Source organism: Bicyclus anynana, chromosome 1, assembly GCF_947172395.1.
Source record: "Bicyclus anynana chromosome 1, ilBicAnyn1.1, whole genome shotgun sequence".
Taxonomy (NCBI): domain Eukaryota; kingdom Metazoa; phylum Arthropoda; class Insecta; order Lepidoptera; family Nymphalidae; genus Bicyclus; species Bicyclus anynana.
In genome coordinates, this window is record NC_069083.1 from 19,564,228 (window position 1) to 19,585,642 (window position 21,415).

Sequence of the window (21,415 nt, forward strand, 5' to 3'; positions counted from 1 at the left end):
TCAGGTTTTCGAAATGGACACCTTTTGGCTATCAACTCACCTACCTTAACTTAATTTGACGTGCTGGTTGAGTATTTCTGAAGTAAGTTTTTTTCTGGTTGCCCTAAACGTACCCACCAATATTAAGGGCTCATACTTGGTCCAGATCAACGTGCAAGGTATATTCCCTAATGTTCATCTGCCGCGCTAGCGATTGATATAATAATATAATCAGTATCGGAGCCACGTCGCGGTAATTAGCACTAATTGGTGATTATCGGCAACCTTATGTGCAGCATATCCGCATCCGGAAAATATCGCATTACCGAGTTACTTGATTCTGTTGCAGTTTGATATATTATTACTATTTAATACTGTTAATAACCAAAATTGACTTAAACGTAGTCGATGGCCAGTGTATAATTTTTTAATTCCATCCGAATTTGAAGTCACAGGCACATTCATATAAAAACATTGACAAAGATTTTAAACTTTTTAGGTACCAATAAAAAATCTACTGGAATATCTTTATCTAACCTACATTGAAATTCTACATCTAATATTTGCATTTCAAGAACTATGAATCGACGCTTCAAAGGAACACTTACTTACTCATTTAAATACAAAAAGTTTGTAACTTTTGACATTTATTTTGGAGACAATTTGCTGACCGCACTGGATATAAATATTGACTGTTTTATGCCTGGTGATAAGAAGTTACATGGCTTACGGGCCTGGTGGTCTTACAGACCCATATTTTCAATTTCATAGTTTTTCCTGATATGTTATTTTCTTAGGCATGCGTGTGCTGTGCGGGTAAACAAATGGAAAACAATACAAGCATATTCATAATTACAATATTATATTATAATTTATAGCCTTATTTAATACTAATAAATGACCTCAACTCACTTCACAGTGAACAATAACAAATACTTAAAAATGTGGGACACTTTCACAGGTTAAATAATTAAGTATAAAAATTGGCTTTCTTCAATTTAGATAGGTAATTATGTCGGATTTACACATAAAAAAATCTATAATCTAAGCTGCTTCTTTTTTAACCTCGTATATTCTCATTACACGAGGTCTGCTTTCCCGATCTATCGGCTCCACTTTCCTTTATAGCTTTCCCTCATGATTGGCTTTAGTTTTATGCTCGGTTGCCTCACAGCAAGCCGTGGTCCTCCTCGAGGCCTTAGTGCCACCGTTGACCAATGTTGGCTCATCCGCAGCCATCTTAATATTTATCATGCCCCGGCAGACATGCATCCTGGGTCCATGAGTCCTGGGCCTCTACTCCGAATATGTTAGGGCTGGTTGGACAGAGCCTCGTTCGTTGATTAGCAGATGCACTACTTGCAGGTAAGGTTGTCTTTGAGCCCTGGAGGTGGTTGTTGGGCTCTATACAAGTCTAAAAAAGTCTAAATCAGTAATCATTGAGCGGTTCGTATCTTATGAATACAATTAATGTGCCGAGAGGGTCAAGACAGAGACGTTGCGAGAGTTAAGGCGGTAGGTTCCACAGCAGCTGTCACGGAGACTGTAGGCCACGCCATCCACGCCGGTAATCCCGCATTAATGAGGCGCGCGGCGCTCCGCAGGCTCTCGGCAGAAGCAATAAAGAGAGATTAAGCGCATTGTGACGCAGACGGGCCGCGCGCGCCGGTGCCACTCGGCGCCGAATATTGTGTACGTCGGCGAGGCGCATACATCGCGCGGCTGATGCCTCTGTGATATTACGGCTCTTCTCCCCTATGAATTCTTAATATTATGGAACACGTAAAATTTTGAGTAAATTATATTACTTGGAGCATGTGCGCGGTATGAGTTTATTACTTATTTATTTTAGCCGTCGACATATAAAGAGGGTGTTATAGGTTGTATGTGTCTATCTGGCTTGTAACTGTGACATCGTAGCTTAGACGATGAAGAAGAAGACCCGATAAACCAATCGGCGTTTTTCTATTATGATTTAAAAAAAAATTGATTACAATATGACAGTACTCTAGTTAAATTCATGACAATCAGGGTTGTAAAAAAAATATTATTTTTATTTTTATATCTAATACGATCAAGTTTGTGGGCAAAAATTTTTTCGCCCACAAACTTGATCGTCTAAACATAGTTGCATCATGTATCAACCATAAACGATGTCCCATTGCACCCAACACAACTAGTATCGGATAAACCGATGGCCAACAGCGCCACCGCATCTATCGCCTAAATCGGATCGAGGCGCGAAAAATTTAATAAAACCGCCCCCGGATTCGGCACTGATCGGCAGTTTTCGGAAAATTCTACAACGCTTGTGAAATGTGTGCGAGGTGGCAGGGTTACCTCTGCTACGGAACTCCTGCTGAAGTTTACTTTAAACTACATTTTGTTGTGATCATCATTATCATTAACAGCTGATGGACGTCCACTGCTGGACATAAGCCTCTTGTATGAACTTCCAAACAACGTTTTGTTTGGAAAGACCGTTGTCTCAAGTCGCCAGTATCCAGCGGCTCCCTACCAGTTGAGATTATACTGTTTCTTAATAAGTAGCAGACTTATAAATGTTTGTTTGGGACAAAAAAATAAAAGCGTTTTTGTATTGGATTCAGCAGCCTTCAATACAAATGTATAACAATAAAGAAATCTCTCATGTTAGTTGTGCTCATTAATTTTTCTGAAAATATGCATTTTTTCTCTCAATCGAGTTTCCATTCTTAGTTGATAATAGTTGTGAACGCATCGATGGTGGCAGCCCTGGCGGCACCTGCCCGTGCCGCCGCTGGCCGCGCGCCAGGCGCCGCCGCCGGCCGTTACCTCGTCCCATTGTCACTAATTGCTTTTATAGCGCACAGCGGCCGCCGCGCGCCGTCACACATACACGGAGATTAAAATATTTCCGCGCTTAATAACCGCCGGGAAATGGCCCGCACTGGCCCGCATACATCTGCCTGCACGAATACATGTCCGTGCGCGCAATATGCGCACGGACGCTGCGTACGAGAGTTGCTCTAAAATACGACGTGGTCGCTTATACAGCTTCTTTAGCCAGGTTCACTTACTAAGATCGTTAATGTTAAGTATAGTGAAACTGAGAAATGTACGTGATAAATGCAAACTTATATAACTATAATTGACCACAGCTGAAGCTGGACCTTTACGGAGGGCATTTTAAATCGCATTTTGTTACGAAACGCGGCAAAAATTCACGTGATATATTGGCAGAGTATGCCCAATCAGTTTGGATCGGGCCACGTTTTTGAACGAACTTGCTCATGACTAAGGGCTCCGTATGGATTCGAAACTAGTCAGGCATATTCCAACGTTGTACCAAATAAGTTCAAGCCGTGTTTCATAGTTAATTAATATGAATATAAACAACACTTTTCATTAGCATAAATTCTAAATTAAACAATTGTTCTAAGTGTACCAAATCTTGGACCACTCAGTTATAAAGCACAGCACGAGATTAATTATTAAATCAATTTGACTGGGAGTTTTTCGCGATGATTACTTAAACTATTACAAACTCAAAAAAATAAACCAAGGTTGCCTCATCTCTGAATGATACGTGTCCCAAGTCTCAAGCCGAGGTTTGCGCGACACAAAACCTGAAATCGGTTGATAACAAAGATAATAGACAACTGATTGGTTCGGTTGTCGAAATTCAAAAGTGAAGTAATATATGATGTTGACTTCCCACAACGAAATAATACTAACGATCAGTGTCATATATATCACTGATAAGTAATTATCGTAGCCGCGATCGATGACCTAACGAGCTCCCGAAATGCAGATCAACTGTGACCTACATGCGGAACCACAATCGGGTTACCGGCCGTGTACCAATCACACGTACGAGCATATAATGTACTGACGTATGATTAACATTATACGAGTACCTGAGGGTGAGTAAACCAAAAACTTTACACCCCTTTTACTTTATACTTTTTCACTTTGGAGCTAGATTTCCAATTGAATCTTTCATTTGATCCATGCATCAACGAAAAAAGAAAAACACTGAAAAAATTGGAAATAATGCTTCGAAGTTTTTTTGAGCGCTTCCATTATCTCCGACTGCCAAGCCAAATTTTGACCTCACTTTGTAATCGTTTTGGTGCCGACCGCGGCGAGCGGCAAACAGCAGGATTCCGACACAAAGGAGTGGGTTTAGGAGATAAGCAAATAAAAACCGATGCATACAAAGAATGTGTGCACGGAAAAATTAGGGCAAGCCACTGTTCTCTGACCTTCCGCCAAAGACTACGGGGGATAGACGGATGAACAGGTTGAATGTTTGGGCTTTGTACTGTAGACTTATACTTAATATATTTAATATATCAAATAACGTCAAGTTTTAGTTTACATTTTCATAACGTTATAGCTCTATTTATCAGAAATAATAATAAATTAAATAAAAATTAGATTACTAATGTGTGTACTAGTGCATGATATTTGTTTATTGTGAAAAAAAAAACGCTAAACATTTTACCACACAAAATCACTAAACCGACAATTATTTTGATTTTTTTTCTCTCGATCTCGATCTCCTTCTATTATTTCCTCCCTCTAGTCTGCGGCAGTAGCACTATTAGGTATTCCGCGCCTCAGGTTAGGCGCGCTAGGAATGTCGCTCGGGTGAATGCAAGGTTTTTATTTCCGCCACATGCTCGGGATTTTCGGCTCAGCATTGTATGGAGCCGCGCGACCCCGAGCGATGTTTTAAGCCATTATTTGCATTCTCTTTCTTTTGCACGCAGATGTAGGTTAGATAAATAGAGGAGCTATTACAGTTTATCTAACTAATTTAGTTTTTGTTGAAATTTTTTTAGTGCAACGATATTAATTATAACCGCACTAGGCATACCAGTGCTAGTGCTAGCCACGGCCAATGTATCAGGATACGTTGTCAATAGTCCACGTGATCAACCTATCAATCGGTTAAGGTCATTTCCATACATTATCTAATTTTGAAAGCGATAGAAAGAGTGCGATACGTAATTTGGCTAGAGTGGCCGGTTTTACACATACTTATTATGGTGTGCATCGTCGACCCAGGGATTACCCTACCTTAGTATCGTATGGTCCGAGATTTGAGCGGGAGTGAGAAATGTTAACGGTTCATGTTTTGAATGTTGTACTGTTCGTGTTAAAAATGAACATGATGATTAATTCATAGAGATACAGCAGCAGTCGTTGCGACATGAGTAGACTTGTACGACCGTACGTCGGAAAGCGTGGTTGTTATATAAGCTACGATACATAAACGCAAGCATTACCTTTTTGTTTTTTTTTTCTTTTTTTTTTTGCCAAAAATATTTGCCATATCTTTTATATTATGACCAATATTCCCATTCCCCTCCAACTAGTCGGGAAAGCCTGTGCTAGGAGTGGGTACGATAATAGACTAACGGGTCGGGGATCGAACCACCACCCCTTGGTAATGAGTCCAACCGCTTTTACCGTTGAGCTATTGAGGCTATATATTTTAGTTAGTTATTATTACTGGTCATAAGTCTTGTTACTTATTACAATTATGCAAGAATGACAAAGCTTAAACCTACCACGCTTCTCTGACTCAAGTCATCAACCCACATTCGGCTCACTGCTGAGCTCGAGTCTCCTTTCAGAATGAGAGGGGTTAGGAGGTCATATCCACTGGGCTATCACGCCTCTGACTACTATTATTTAATAAAAATAAAACTGGCCAAGTACGAGTTGGGCTAGCGTCACAGCAAAAAAGTCACGTTTGTTGTATGAGAGCCCCCTTAATGAAATTTTAACTCTCTGACTATCACGGTTCATGAGATACAGCCTAGTGACAGACGGACGAACGAACAGCAAAGTCTTAGGAATAGGGTCCCATTTTACCCTAAAAACTATCTTCTTGTAAGGAGCGCTGCCACACCGCCGCAGTCAGCGCGGCAGCGCTTTGCCGGTAATCCTCGTTTGATTGCTGCCGACCAGTCATTGCCTCTCAGCGCTGACTGCGCTTTTTCTCGCTCTTCACAATTTATTGCAATGTGAACAATTTTCATCAATAAATGCTTCTGACAGCCGAGACAAACATTGTTTTCACTGAAATTATAATTGTTCATGAAGTCACTTTATTGTTTTAAAAACAAGGAGAGATGTAATTTTTGCGATAAGTATTTAGAATTCCGAAGAATTTAGAACAGAACCGGCTTGAAATTGAAAATTAAACCATGCACACACACATGTTTACCGGGATCGGCAGCAGCGACTGCGTAATCTTTGTAAAACAAAGCCAGTTGCGAAGGACACAGTTACTTATTGGTACTTACTTTTTTTAATAAATAGATACTAACAGACGTCAGTGGCTTTCAATGACGTCAGTATTTCTTTCATACAAGTCGAACAACATAGAGACGTGCCATCATAGGTTATGTTGAATTCATTCGTGTCAACTTTTATTTGAGACATCATTTATTTAGGCAAGCAGAGATCATCACCTCTGCATTTTGAAAAATATAGAGAAAATTCTCGCAGCCATTGACATGTGACACACTACGCAGTATGTCACAATCTTGGATGCACAGAGTGTGACGGGAGTGTTCGCAGAGGAAGGTCACACATTAGAGATATAATGTCGGAGTGTCACGCGACTCGCATCAGTCGTCCGTCGCTCGTACGATACATAATAGATGCGCAACGGACCGGCCCCCGAGCGCGGCGCGTGCCGACGCTGCGGTCGGCACGCGGCGACGGGAACGAGAATATGTCGACATTCATGTTCAATGTGAAGCAAGTTCTAAATACTGCTAGCTTGGTGAAGACTTGCTTATAGTTCATGATGCAGACAGAAGAAATGTCTGATGTATGCTCTTAATATTTCTACTAAGCATCTTAATTTATAAATGCGAAAGGTCATTCATCACGAAATTTCGAAAACCGCTTGATGTACGAAGATGAAATTTGGCAAGGAGGTAGTCTATAGATAGTAGATCTCCACTACAGAGATTAAAGTTAAAGGGCGGACGAAGTCGCGGGCGTCCGCTAGTGAACTTATAAGTGCAGATTTTCAATATAGGATTATTATTAAATACCGGACCAAATCGATGCTAAAAGTGAAGTAGATCTTATTTGAATTTAAACAGTCTACCGCTGCTGAATTTTGTTGTTAATTCCACAAAGCATAATAAAAATAAGTTATTCGGTCTACTCTTAATGGAATATTAGCTACAAAAGTACAGACCGGTACTAGTAGTGCTGGCCTACTGGCATTGTCTACAGGCAGTCGGTGCGCGCCGGCCCTTACATATTCACGAACATTTTTCCAATTTCCTGCAATCCTCAAACTTTTTGAATCAAATACATTTCATATAGGTTTTCACGAGCTCTTGAAATGTTAAGGAAACTATCGAATATCAATAGCGAAACATCAATACATCAAACGTTCGATACACATAAATGAAATTGATTTGATAATTGATTGATTGATTAGCCGTAATAGCCCAGTGGATATGACCTCTGCCTCCGATTCCGGAGGGTGTGGATTCGAATCCGGTCCGGGGCACGCACCTCCAACTTTTCAGAAACATATAAAGATAACTCTGACGACGTAAACCGTGCCATATCGTATGTGTCGCATTGGTTCACTGCAAATAATCTACTTTTGAATGCCAAGAAAACAAAATGTATTGAGTTTTCATTGCCAAATGTTATAAAACTAGATAAGTCTATAATGATCGATGGTGAAACACTGGAAATGGAAAGTTCCACAGTTTTCCTGGGAGTGACCTTGGATTGTAAACTTCAGTGGGGTGCTCATATAGAAAAACTGTCTGGTAAACTTAGCTCAGCGGCATTTGCCGTGAGAAAAATAAGACAGTTTACTGATGTCGATCCAGCTAGGCTTGTTTATTTTGCGTACTTTCACAGCGTAATGTCTTACGGTATTTTATTGTGGGGCAAGGCTGCCGATATACAATCTATATTTGTACTTCAAAAAAGAGCAATTCGAGCAATATATCAATTAAAATCACGCGAGTCCCTTCGTCAAAAGTTTAAAGAAATAGGTATACTAACAGTAGCCTGTCAATATACACCGTGCTACCGGCCGCGTCTATAATCCGCCGCGACATGTATGTATCCATTACGAGAAACTCTATAGTAATATTAAAAATAAGCTGAAGCACATTCACACGCTATCGAAAAAAAAAATTAAAATTGATGAAAAAACTTCAGAACATCCTGTTTCATTCTGTTTGGAAAGAAGAAGTTAATGAACTTTAACCTAGTTTCAGAAATTTTGTTGTTTAATACCTACATACCTACTATTTTTGAGACACTTAGTCGGCGGCAGTGTCTTTATTAGGGCTGTTAATAAAATATCGATATATCAAAATATCGACCTTATCACTTAATAGCGATAAGTATTCATTACTAATATTTTTATGGACGATATATCGATAGTTCGATATTGAAACGTAGATATCGATACTAGATATTTTTAACAAGTTTTAATTTTTTATATCCCTCGCAAATTATTTAAACTAAAACATTATCAAACATAATCTACTTTACTTTATTTATACTTTATTACGTTTTTCATATTTTAGTTTATTTAATTGCATTTTATCGAAAATGTCACTGAAATAAGTAAAACGTAATGTATTCAGATAGTATACACTACTTTACCCTCAGACAAAACTTTAAACATGTTTAATCGTATTAATTTACTTGTCAATTTAGTTACATAAAAATAGTAAAGTTTAATAAATACTTAATTGTTAAAAGTTTTCATTTAGCAGAAACATTTATTTTGAAATTATCGATATATCGAGAATCCGATATTTTAAAAAATAGCAAGCCCTAGTCTTTTGCGGTTTTCTTTTTGATAACGCCGCTCGCCGCCTAACCCGTAACTATCGTCGGCAATGTCCAAAAATAGGTACAGGTAAGAAATGTATCTTTCGATCGTTTCTTATAACGCAAGGTGATTGGTTGGGTCTTAATAATTCGATCATTCGGGTCAAGGGTCTTTAGTGTTTTGTGTATCGTTACGACTCGACTTAAAGTATGTAGTTACTTGAGTCTTAAACTGAAAATCCGTAGGACATAAATCGGAACCCTTTTTTTATTCGTTACAAGTTAGCCATCGACTACAATTTCACCTGACGGTAGTGTAGTAAGTGATTATGCAATCTGAAATGGAAACGGACTAACTTATTAGGGGGAGTATTTGAATCCACGGCTTGGCGGTACGTCTTTGTCGGTAGGGTGGTAACGAGCCACGATCGAAGTCTCCCACCAGCCAGGCCTGGACCAAAACACCAATCGGCCCAACCGAGGTTCGAACCCAGGACCTCCGTCTTGTAAATCCACCGCGCACACCACTGCGCCACGAAGGCCGTTAAAATTCCGAACTGATCGGATTTTAGGTTGCTATTCTGTAGAGTGATGTTGTACGACTGACCGACGAGTATTCGATCCAGACAGATAATTGTTACAAGTCCAATTCAGTGTGGTGAACAAAAATCGTTCGCAGACTATTTGAGGCGCTGACGACCGCGTCACTCGCTCACGCACAAGTACTGATCGGGTATCAGAGATTCGATCAATCGCGATCGACACAGGTCTAGTACGGGTTAACACCCGTAAATAAAATAAAATTTTATAATTTCAAGAAATAGGTTAAAGTGAATGACCTCAAAGCTCAAAGGGACCGACGGGCTGCCGACGTGACTGCGGCGAGGAGGTAGGTAGATGTTTGAAAATACAGGATGTGTTAAAATAATCGATTTTTGAAAGTTTATTACAATTGTAACTCCTTGAATTGTACTTTGTTTTTTTTTTTAATAACACTGATGGATAATAGACATTGGGTACATTATGTGGGATTTTGGTTTAAGACGAATAACGTAGCGCGGTGTATATATAACAGTATAGTATATGTAAGACAAAATATTAATTTGTACAAACGAAAAGGAGATCTAAACCCACGTCTTACTAGACACGGGCATAAGTTAGTTATTTCTGCATATCGTTTCCAAAGAGTAAAAAAATCTTTTGTAGGTTTGGGTGTACTCTTCTATAATAAGATCCCCAAGACTGTGATGGACCTGCCAATGCATAGCTTTAAACAATGTGTTAAAAAACATTTACTTAGTCGAGGGTACTACTACATTGATGAGTTCCTTAATGATAAAGATGCTTGGAGGCCGTTGGATCAGCTTCCACCTTCACACAGGAAGTAAAACTATAAGAAATGTAAACAGTAATTGTTATCAATTGTAAATTATAATACTGTATGACTTTTTCAAAAGAGCAACTGTTGAGTTTCTTGCCGGTATCTTCTCAGCAGGACCTGCCTTCCGAACCGGTGGTAGAATCTTTACAAATAGTCAACTGACGTGTCAAAAGTGCTTGTAAACTGAGCCTACTTGAAATAAATGATTTTTTGATTTTTTTTGATTCAGTTGTGTGCATTTTAAGAAATTATATATCACGTGTCTCAATCTGTGAAGGAAAACATCAGCAGTGAGCTGAATATGGGTTGATGACGACGAGGAAATTAAATTGAAGTGTCTGTCTGTGATTTCAAAATAACTGTGTTTGATTAAGTGCAATAGTTATAGTTGTCTACTCGACTAAAACACAAACAAAAATATTTGAAATTTTTGTTTGCGTGTCCCTTCGCCGGGCTTCGTAAACTCTGGAACGACTGAACTGTCATTCACTGAATGATAGAGGAGATTATTTAGCAATGTATAGTACTTTTATACCGAAATTTACCCTCTAAAAAATTTAAATAATGATACCGGATAGATAGACATGAATACACCAAACACTTTTCTACAAAGTACACTTAGTTAAAGACAAAAAAACAAATGCTGCAAGAGAACATTAAATTTTTTTCCGGAAACGCACATGTAACATAATAAGATGAATATAATATCTACAACATAATCATTAAGCGCTTTATGTTCTGTGCCGGGAACGATAGTTTCGTGGCCCACACGTTACGCAACGCGCGCTACAGCTCCGCAGAGATCGTCAAAATTAAACAAAATTTCACAGCAACGCCAGCAGCGCGCCGCACGTCCCCGGGGACGCATCGCCCGCAAACGCGCCGGGTAATGTTCGCGCACAGAGCGGAGCCCGCACACGCGCCGCGCTTCCATCCACATCTCCCGCTGACATCGCTGAAGAACACGCGATAGTACGTCACTCATTACTTGACGCTACTGTGTTGTGAATGACAAACAAATATTTTCCCAATTTTTGCGAAACTTGAGACCTTTTTCGGGTACATCAGTTATCGAAATGCCCCGGGCGGATTGAGAGGCTATGGAAACACAAAATTATTATTATTTTGTGTACAGACCTTTGTTATATTAATACTTTAATATTAATCTAAAAAAGGTCTAACAATATTACTGACATCGCCGTATGTTTACTTCTAAAATAATGATAAATATAATAAAGATAACTCTAACGATAACACAGAATACATACCTTCATGCTCTATTTTATTTAATCAATAAATATTATAATAAATATATTTATTGCATGAGATTTTTTTTGATGATTGATGAGATTGATATTATAATCGTTTCGAAAGTGCTTGTAAAGTAAGCCTAATTGAAATAAATAAATAAATATGACTACTGACTATGTATTATAAAGTTAATGAAGACCTTAATTACGCGAATATCTCATAAAAATCAGTATACTGAAACCTTGTCATCATCCCTATTACCGAAGAACATAGACAAAATAGTGATTCCCTTCGTGCCAGAATTCTAAATTCGAATCTTGTAAACCGCGTCATTATGAACTCGCGCTTGACTTTTTTTCTTAAATTTCAAGTACCCAGAGATCTAAAGTATTGTTAAAATGTCGTTGCATAATCAAATTTTAAAAATCTACGAACTATCCTTTTGAATGTTTTTTTTTAAATATTATTGTTCGTTGGAGGCTATAAATAAAAAATAAATGAACGTTGATCTAATCCAGTGTACGTAATACCATTAACCGGTGCGATGGTAATGCTTTCCATAGCTCTGTATTGGAAGTTATGGTGAATATTTGGACGGCAGTGGAAGCGCTTTATAATCTTCCGGCTTTATCTAATTGCAGTTAGTAGAATCGTTCATCCCGCTTTTGATGGCGGCTATAAAGGCGATTATGCCCCCTCTCCCCCTTTAACGTTGTTTCAATACACGAAGATATTAAACTCAAAATTTATCTTTATAATAATTGGAATATTTTACCGCTATATATTACTCAACTTAACTTTAGGAATACATAACATTATTCTAATAAGCGACGAGTTTCGAATTAATATTTTTCTATCCACCACTTGAGTTTGAAATTGAAATCCGAATCTAGAAGAGATGTGAGTCTAACATATCTTTCTTCAATTTTTCTTACAAGTTTCTTCATGGTATCGCACCGTGATAGCCCAGTTGATATGACCTCTGCCTTTGATTCGGAGGACGTAGTTGCTACTGGACTAAGCTGGTCAGGGGCATGAACCTTCAACTTCTTTTTCAGTTGTGTGCATTTAAAAAAAATAAATATCACGTGTCTGTGAAGGTAAAACATCGTGAGACAACCTGCACTCCTGAAAGTCTTATGAATTCTCTTCGTATGTAAAGTCTGCCAATCCACATTGGGCTAGCGTGGTGGACTACAAGGGGTTAGGCTAACCCCTCTCATACTAAAGAACAATGAGCCGAATATGAGTTGTCATTGATGATGATGATCGCACCGGAAGGTAATTAGGGCGTATTTCTTGGTGGGCTACTAACGACATCACAGCAATGATACAGGACTAAGTCATCCGCTCACAGACGACGCATGTGGTTTCGCGCAGGTGTGCAAGTGTGCGGCGCGGCGGGCGGCAGACAGCTGTTCCAGATCCAATTACACGCCGGCAGTGCCGCGCCGTGAGATACTGCCCTTTGTCTGAGAGCTACGCCACTGGCCCACTCGCCTGCTGCCGAAATATTCTGCTTGTTTTACCACGCATCAGAATGCGGAATGAATCAAAGATCAACTTTGATTGACGCTGTCGTGGTTGGCGATGTTACGTTTCCACAATGACATTAAATACTGTTAGATGTGTTACTAGCGCATGAAAATGTAGGTATACACAACTCAATGTTAGTTGTGGTCACCACCGAACGTTATTAAAATAAACAATACCTAAATATCCTCTACAATGTCGAGTTATGAGTTCAGGAAGTGTAAAAACTACATATACATCAATTACAATTAATACAGTGTTTAAGCCTATTAATATTCGGATTACTACTTGCGGTGTTTTGTAGTGACGTAGTCGATCTATAGTATATAATTATTATTGCGTTTCTAATTACTTTAGCCTGGTGTACCCGTCCAACTTATTTATCAGTAGTCAGTAAAATTCAGTTTTGTGCTAAATTGCCTATATTTGCGTACATTTGGGTATATTCGCTTTAATAAAAGAAACGTCATGTGTATTTTTTTAATAAAAATATGACATTTTACTGACCGGCGTAAAGCTTTGACGGTACGGTAACAACTTAGCTGTAGGAATGTAACATGTTAAGTTTGCTACGTTGTTAAAACACGCGAGCACAGCGTCAGATGTTCTGTGGAGCATGAGAAGCAAATGAGCCCGGGGCCGGCCCGGTGCGGGCGCGCAAATTGAATCACAGAGCGCGTCACTGCTACCCCGGGTAGTAATCACATCATCTGACACCTTCACGTGCACCCGGCCGAGACTCATCACACTTTAACATATTATAGGTAATTAGACTCTGTATCATATATAGTGTATTATTATAATCTATTCATTATAATAATACACTATAATGAATAGATTATATTTCATACGACTACTTGTTAGGATAAGATATATGTATGTAAATAGAAACGCTAATAATAATCATGCGATTGATCAGGTGTACTATAGCAAAGATACATCATATTTTGATCCTCATGAAAATATCTATTAAGTAAAACCAGATGACAATATTTAAGTAGTGGGACAGCAAATATCAACAACTCGTCCAGCTGTTCTGTAGCCTTCCGTTGCACACAATACAATTGCTCTGACGCCCGACGCAGCGCCGACGCAGCGCCGACGCAGCGCCGACGCAGCGCACAGCGAGTTGCTTGCTCTAACGTCCGTAACTCAAAGGCTATGTGTCCTCTCTATTTGGCGCGACTTTATCAAATACCTCGAATACACTACGTAGCCTTCTACATACATATACTATGTTCAATACAAAAGCGGAGGCATTGGCAATCGACAGGAATTTCATTGTGCCGCACAAATATCCTCTCTCCCTACCGTCCCTTTTTATAATAATACGTCTCCTTTGGAGCAGGCAGTGTCGTGAGAGTCGTCCGTAGTGGTGTCAATGCTCAGGCGGCATCGCAAGTAGGTATTTGCGACATTTTAACTGGTTCTTTACATTCATGACAATATTATAATTAAACGCCTAGGTTTAACATGCTATTTTTAGCGCTATGTTTTAGCGGGTCTTTCAATATCATTTTCAGCATTGTCAAAAAAATAATGAGTACTTCAAGACTTCAATACAACGATTCAAGTTATGGTACTTAAGCAAGCAACTCGCTGTGCGCAGCGCCGACGCAGCGCCGACGCAGCGCCGACGCAGCGCCGACGCAGCGCACAGCGAGTTGCTTGCTCTAACGTCCGTAACTCAAAGGCTATGTGTCCTCTTTATTTGGCGCGACTTTATCAAATACCTCGAACACACTACGTAGCCTTCTACATACATATACTATGTTCAATACAAAAGCGGAGGCATTGGCAATCGACAGGAATTTCATTGTGCCGCACAAATATCCTCTCTCCCTACCGTCCCTTTTTATAATAATACGTCTCCTTTGGAGCAGGCAGTGTCGTGAGAGTCGTCCGTAGTGGTGTCAATGCTCAGGCGGCATCGCAAGTAGGTATTTGCGACATTTTAACTGGTTCTTTACATTCATGACAATATTATAATTAAACGCCTAGGTTTAACATGCTATTTTTAGCGCTATGTTTTAGCGGGTCTTTCAATATCATTTTCAGCATTGTCAAAAAAATAATGAGTACTTCAAGACTTCAATACAACGATTCAAGTTATGGTACTTAAACTAACAATAAATATAATTGTCCATACGTTTGCAAGCTACACTGTAAATGTCACACAGACACGCAGATACACGCGACACAATCATAACATCCCCTCAGTCAGTGGTTAGAAAGCATTCCTCTTACACATACTGCAACACACATATAACACATCTCAGTATACATTGAGCAGCATCACCGCAACTCCCGCGGACGGCCATAAACAGCAGATTCAATCACACGGCAAATATTTACCCTCCCGGCACTGCCCGGTTCGGCCCCAGCCCCGGATATATAATATTTGCTACCATTTACTATACTTACTCGTAGATGTAGACAGAATAGACAGAATTAAAGAGTTTCATTAAACGCGTTAACATTTTTAACGTTAACGCGTTATCGTCTACCAGGTGGTTTTGATTTTTTATCTAAAAAAATAATACTTCATAACCAGACCTACGCGTCACTTGATTGCAAAACCTTACGTTTCGATTTCGCATTCAACTATTTGAACAACAGCAAAGTAGTATTTCCATAATTGTATTTTTTTATGAGGTTGCAAAATTGATTACTTTACAGGGGATAATAATGATAGCTTTTATACGAAGTATCACATACATGTAAACGCCCCCGTATCTGCACGTAGCGGCGTTGCATAGATCGCACGAGCTCCCGTCCATTGATCACGCGCTAATGCTCGCAACAAAGAGCGTGCGCGCGCTATTTTCGCTCAAATTTCTCGAAATCCTTTTTAAAACTGCACCCGCGGCATGATGCATGTAATTAAAAAGTGGGGCAAAGCCACCTGCATCCGACCGGCGGAGCGCGACCCCCGGACCTCGTTGTGATTGCTCCGCTGTCGATTATACGGGGGGTTCACGTTATGATAGTCGATGCGTGACGGGGGAGGTAGAGGTAGAGGGAGGCGCATTGATGAAACCGCGGACCTTTGATGTCTGCGTCAGATGATATGTTGATTTATATGCGATATTGGAGAGCCGGGAAATGATATTTTATTCCCGCTACCGCCTGCGTCCGTGCAGCTACATCAGCTACATGCCGATGATGTTATTAAAAGAATTATAATTGCACTTGAAAGTTGCCGAACGAATCGTATTGATAATATTACCTATACAACCTATGTAGGTACATAATAATATTTATCTTCTTAATTAAAACATTCATATTTTATACATTATCGGGTAAAAATTAATTATAAGATATACGTATTCCAATGATTCTTTTAGTGGATTATAATAATAATAACAATACCTATGATGCTATTTTAATTAAGTAAACCACTTCAATAAGTAGCAAGCGAAAAGAAGACTAATATATAATGACTGGAGAGCGCCGTGATGTGCTTTCCACAACAAGGCCGGAACATCACCCCTTCGCAACTTCTGGCTGTGACTACAAAAGAAATTCAATTTCACAATCCGATGTAGGACTAAAACCCAGAATTTTGTGATCCACAACCACATAACCTAACCTGTGGATCAATGGCAATCAAGTAATTAACAAAAATAAGTAATGATATTGCAGGCATGACGCACATAATATCGTACTAATTTACGACACCGTATCAACATTGAAAAAAGATATTGTTAGATTTACACTTTAAAAGAAAATTAAAATTTTGTCGTTTCTAAAAATAAGGTAGAAAAGAACTAGAAAGTCCACGAAAAGTGTACTTGTATAGCACATAATATTATTTACAGCGACTTTAGTTCACAGAAAGTACAAACAGGCCGCTTGTAGAGACGGGGGCGGCGGGGGCGGTCGAGGAACAAAACGTATAGTTTTAACTTCACTGCACTAATAACAAAGCAAACTTCGCCGCCATTAAGCTGGGAGTAATTTTAAAGAATAAAGAATATAAAGTTTTACGAAGTGCAGGCAAGTGCGCGCGGCCGGAAGCGCGGAACGTCATACTGATATGTGGAGAACGCTGTGTGTGTGTGTTATAGTGGAAACTGTCATATTCGAAACTTACTTGTGTATTTAAAGAGTTTATTATCAACAATCAATAGTCCAAATTAACATAAGATCAATCATTTTAATATTTATAATAGATATAAATAAATGTTATAAGTTTATCAATCCTTTAACGAGCACTTTGTTATATGATACCTTCGCATATACGAGTAGTGTGTAAGTGTATATATGAGTTTTATGATTAATAATTATCTTTATATAATATCATGTCGACATTTTAAACTGGTAGATATATTGTAACAGAGCAATGTAATATCCGTTTGTCACATTGACAAAAGGTGATCATTGATATAAACTAATCAATAAAGCCTCAATTATATTTGTTTTAAACTTAATGTCATTTAATTTCAATTTTAATAATTAAACATTTGTATACCTATTAATGGTGAAACATTGTTACATATTACATAAGCACATCTTTGTTTTACTAAATTTAATGTTTCTTGCAAATAAACGATTCTGATTCTGATTCTCAATGGTTTAATTAAACTGTAGAGTTTAGTATATTGAAAAAAAAACTGCTCCATAATGGCTAATGCAGTTTTTAAAAGCTGCGAAAATTCAATTAAGCCAAGTACCTACTGGCGAAAGCGCTCGACAGCTACACCGCCGGCTCACATCTCGGCGGACGTGTGTCCACATGTATGGCGCCAATCACTTGCGGCTCTATCTTACTCTTAACTCTAATGTTTATCATCATTGTTAATTTTCATTGACTCGCATAGGACTACAATTATACTAGAACTGATGATGTTTGATGTTGTAAGACTTCATGTAGCAACGCGTGAGAATTTGAGTTCAAAGTTCGAAGCACATTCAATATCACGGATATACCAGCTTAAGCGCCTTATCTACGTTCTGTGTTAAATAGTGTAAACATTGAACAGCTCAGTGTAATTCAATACAAGAACAAAGTCCGGTCGCTCAGTTAAGCCGTCCATTGGCAAAGTTTCGATCCGACAGCTCGCACCTCGCGATTTATTCGCCGGCCTCATTTAGTTGCAACTTAGCAGCCGCACTTCCCGTGCTACACAAAACTCCGCAACAACAACAAAGCGTACGGAATTGTCCGCAATGCAACAACACTCACCAGCCAGCAACAACAGGAAGGCCACGCATCCGCGAAGCGCCATGCCCTGCAAATGTCAAAGTTCTAATAAATATCCCCGCTACATACATTAACAAACAAGTATAAATCTTGTTTTGATTCCGAGCAATGACTAATGTAAATAATTATTGATTCCGTTATTATTGGGAAATTAGTAATAAATCGTTACCAAATGCCATTTTAATATTATTATAAACAGTCAGTGTGTAGAATAAACTATTGGAAATGTTGAACAAAATAAAACGTTGCCAACCAAAATTTAAAAATTTCTATTTTGTACCCGACTAATATGAGGAGTTACATTTTTCGTGCGTATCTTGCACATGAGCTTCACTTGTCATTAACCTAGTGCGGGTATTTTATTGGATTTTTACTGTTAAACCGAATTCATCTTTTAGTGCTGAAGTTCTTGATTTTTTTTATTATTTATTTTATTTAAGATAAATATGCAATGTTAAATACTAATAGTAAATATAATACATGTAACACACACGCAGTAGGTACGGCCGTCTGTCTGGACGTCGCAAACAAAGCCCCGCATTAGTACCGCCATTCTTTTGCAGTCTTTTGTTGTGAGCCCATTCTCCTTCTTAAAACACCAAGCGTTTTGTTTACGCAGCAATTTGTTATTATAAAAATCCAGGAAACATACGCACACCGCTCCTGGAGTTCTTTCTACCTTTTGTAGCAGGATAAGTTACTCTTAGATTAATATTACTTTTTACGAGAAAAGGTAAGTGTTTCAACATGTAAGTGCAGATATACTTTGTATTTGTAGGTGTACAATGTACATGAACTTTTTAAATAGCACAGTGAAATTTGTAGTAAAAGCACTGAAACATGAGTTTTTTCTCTATATTGAAATATATCAACGTGGGCCAATGTTTATTAAATCAATAAAAATGTACAGCATCTTTAAGTTTCCTACCAATTAAAAAGTCAAAATTAAATATAATATATTTTAAGTAAAAATTTACAGTAAAGACTTTTTTTTCTCCCGCATTTATTTCTCCTTTTTTTTAATTTTTAACAATGTTATACATACAAAATATACAAAACACTATTAAAAACTTATAAAAAATAAATCTAATAACAATATGTCAGTAAAAAACTTATTGTTATTAGTGTAAGTTTTGACTTTAAATATCTTATGGCAAATAATTATTACAAGTCCAGTAATAATTTACCGGAAAGCGCCCAACCTCCTACCAAAAGTAACATGCTGCCTACAATAATAACAGCAAGAAAGGTTTAAGTTTTTCGATAGGTTTGCGTTTAAATTCAATAAGAGCGGCTTTTAAGGTGCATTGACGCAATGAAAACCACTTTCCATTCACTTTTATTTACTCAGATATAAATCTAAATAGGGTGTTTTAAACCATGTTCTTTATTCTTCTTTCTCCAGCAAAAAGAAAGCTCCACGCAACCAAAGATGCAATACTATGACAGAAGTTCTGTCGCCGCGCGTCAGCCGCTTGCCCCTCAACCCGCAAGTACCCCGCACCTCACAAAGCTCGCAATTCACACAAAATCAATCAACCTGATCTTCTTATTGTCGTAGAAAACAATTTAATTTGTCGTCTCCGGTTTAATTTGATGCCGCTCGTGACGTCAGCGGCGCGCGACAAAGCGCCGGTTTTAATTAATTCCTTAATTAAACAACATTAATTGTCGTCACAATACCTCCACTATTGGAAATCGATGAGCCAATAATGCTGACAAGATAGATACTCATAGCTGTATTAAATAATAACTTACTTACTGAGTATCAACTGCCAGAAAAAAAACTATTGAATTAAGTGAAGCGAGCTAAAATTTGGACAGTTGTTTATTTTTAATAGGTACATGAGATCTATTAATAATGGATTTTTTGAAAATATAATATACCTAAACGTTTGATAAATCGTTGATCAAAATGTACCTAATTTTGTAGCTATTGACCCTGCTTTTTAACAAAACATAATATTTAAAATTTTTTTTATTTAATAAAATGTTTTATAATATTTGATTTTATTTATTGCATACACAAAGTATTCAAGTTCTCGAAAACTTTCTAGCCTGACCTAATTATAACTTTGTTGGACTACTTTTATTATGTTTTCGTTTCTTTTGAATAATATCATTTCTTAGTTATACCTATGTATATTTTTTTATAATATTATGTAATTTGTTTTATACATTTTATTAAACTAAAAATATATTTTAAACTTTATTATAAAACTGTACAACATACGAGTACAATGCCAGTTTGTTAAGGCATACAACATATTATTTCTATGTTAAGCTCCAGATACTTACGGTAAGTTTCACGTTCAAGATGACAGGCAGTCTGAAATCATAACATTCCACTGCACTCACATAAACTATGTAAACTTTTCCGATTCCGTAGCGCTACGAGCTACGGCGTAGCGCGTAGCACGACCGCGCGCTACCCCAACCCGACCGCGAATGGCGGGAGCCGATACCACCCGCAGACTAGCCACCGCTGATACTCGAAACATCCAGTATGTTCACAGTCATACTGGTTTCTGTATACAAACATTATATTTATTTTGTACGTACATTGTACATTTCTCATTATGCATTGGCTCGTTTCGGACATAATTGAATGTGAGACCGTGTTTCGCGCGGATTAACTAGCCTTTGTTTTAACGTATTGTGCAAATATTGCATTTAATAGAAAATAAAATTGCGCTTGGGACATTTTACGGAACACCGGTCGAATAGTTATTATATTTAAAAAAAATTTAGAATTATTATTTTTCTTAAAATATATTTTTTTTTATTTCAACGTAAGGACCTTTCCACACTAATTTTAAATGTGGTTGAGTGGTTGCGAGAAAACAATTATTATATTATAACAATTGCACATATCAATGGTTTCAATCTTACGGTAAAAGTTGTGTTTCTTAGTGATTACTAAAAAAAAATATTAACATTGTATCAACTTCAAAATGCACCTTTTAGAGATAAAAACGTGTGTGGTTCATAATATGAAGAAAGTGTAGGCAAAGTTCACCCCAGAAAGAAAGACAACAGCAGGCTTTTGTCAAGCGTTACGCAGCTTTCCAAACTGAAAAACTTCGCTTTACAATCGATGGTATGATAATCAATTGCAAAGTTATGATTATAATATAATCGGCGAAACATTATCCATAAATGAGATTCCTTATAATAATATTTCACCTCCATCCATTCATCCTCACCGTTGAACATAATTGCAGCCTGAACACCGC

General features: G+C 38.0%; 1 protein-coding gene across 1 annotated transcript in view; it reads right to left on the reverse strand.

Annotated features, from left to right (window-relative positions):
* LOC112053077 (cell adhesion molecule Dscam2-like) overlaps positions 1 to 20,618 on the reverse strand; it is a 149,825-nt gene extending 129,207 nt beyond the window's left edge. The window contains exons 1-2 of the mRNA XM_052882104.1: positions 20,478 to 20,618; positions 18,162 to 18,207 (exon numbers count right to left, since the gene is read on the reverse strand). Of these exons, the coding sequence (XP_052738064.1) occupies positions 18,162 to 18,204 (43 nt within the window). The 5' untranslated portion in view covers positions 18,205 to 18,207; positions 20,478 to 20,618. The remainder of the gene's footprint in view (positions 1 to 18,161; positions 18,208 to 20,477) is intronic.
* Between the last annotated feature and the right edge of the window lie 797 nt (positions 20,619 to 21,415).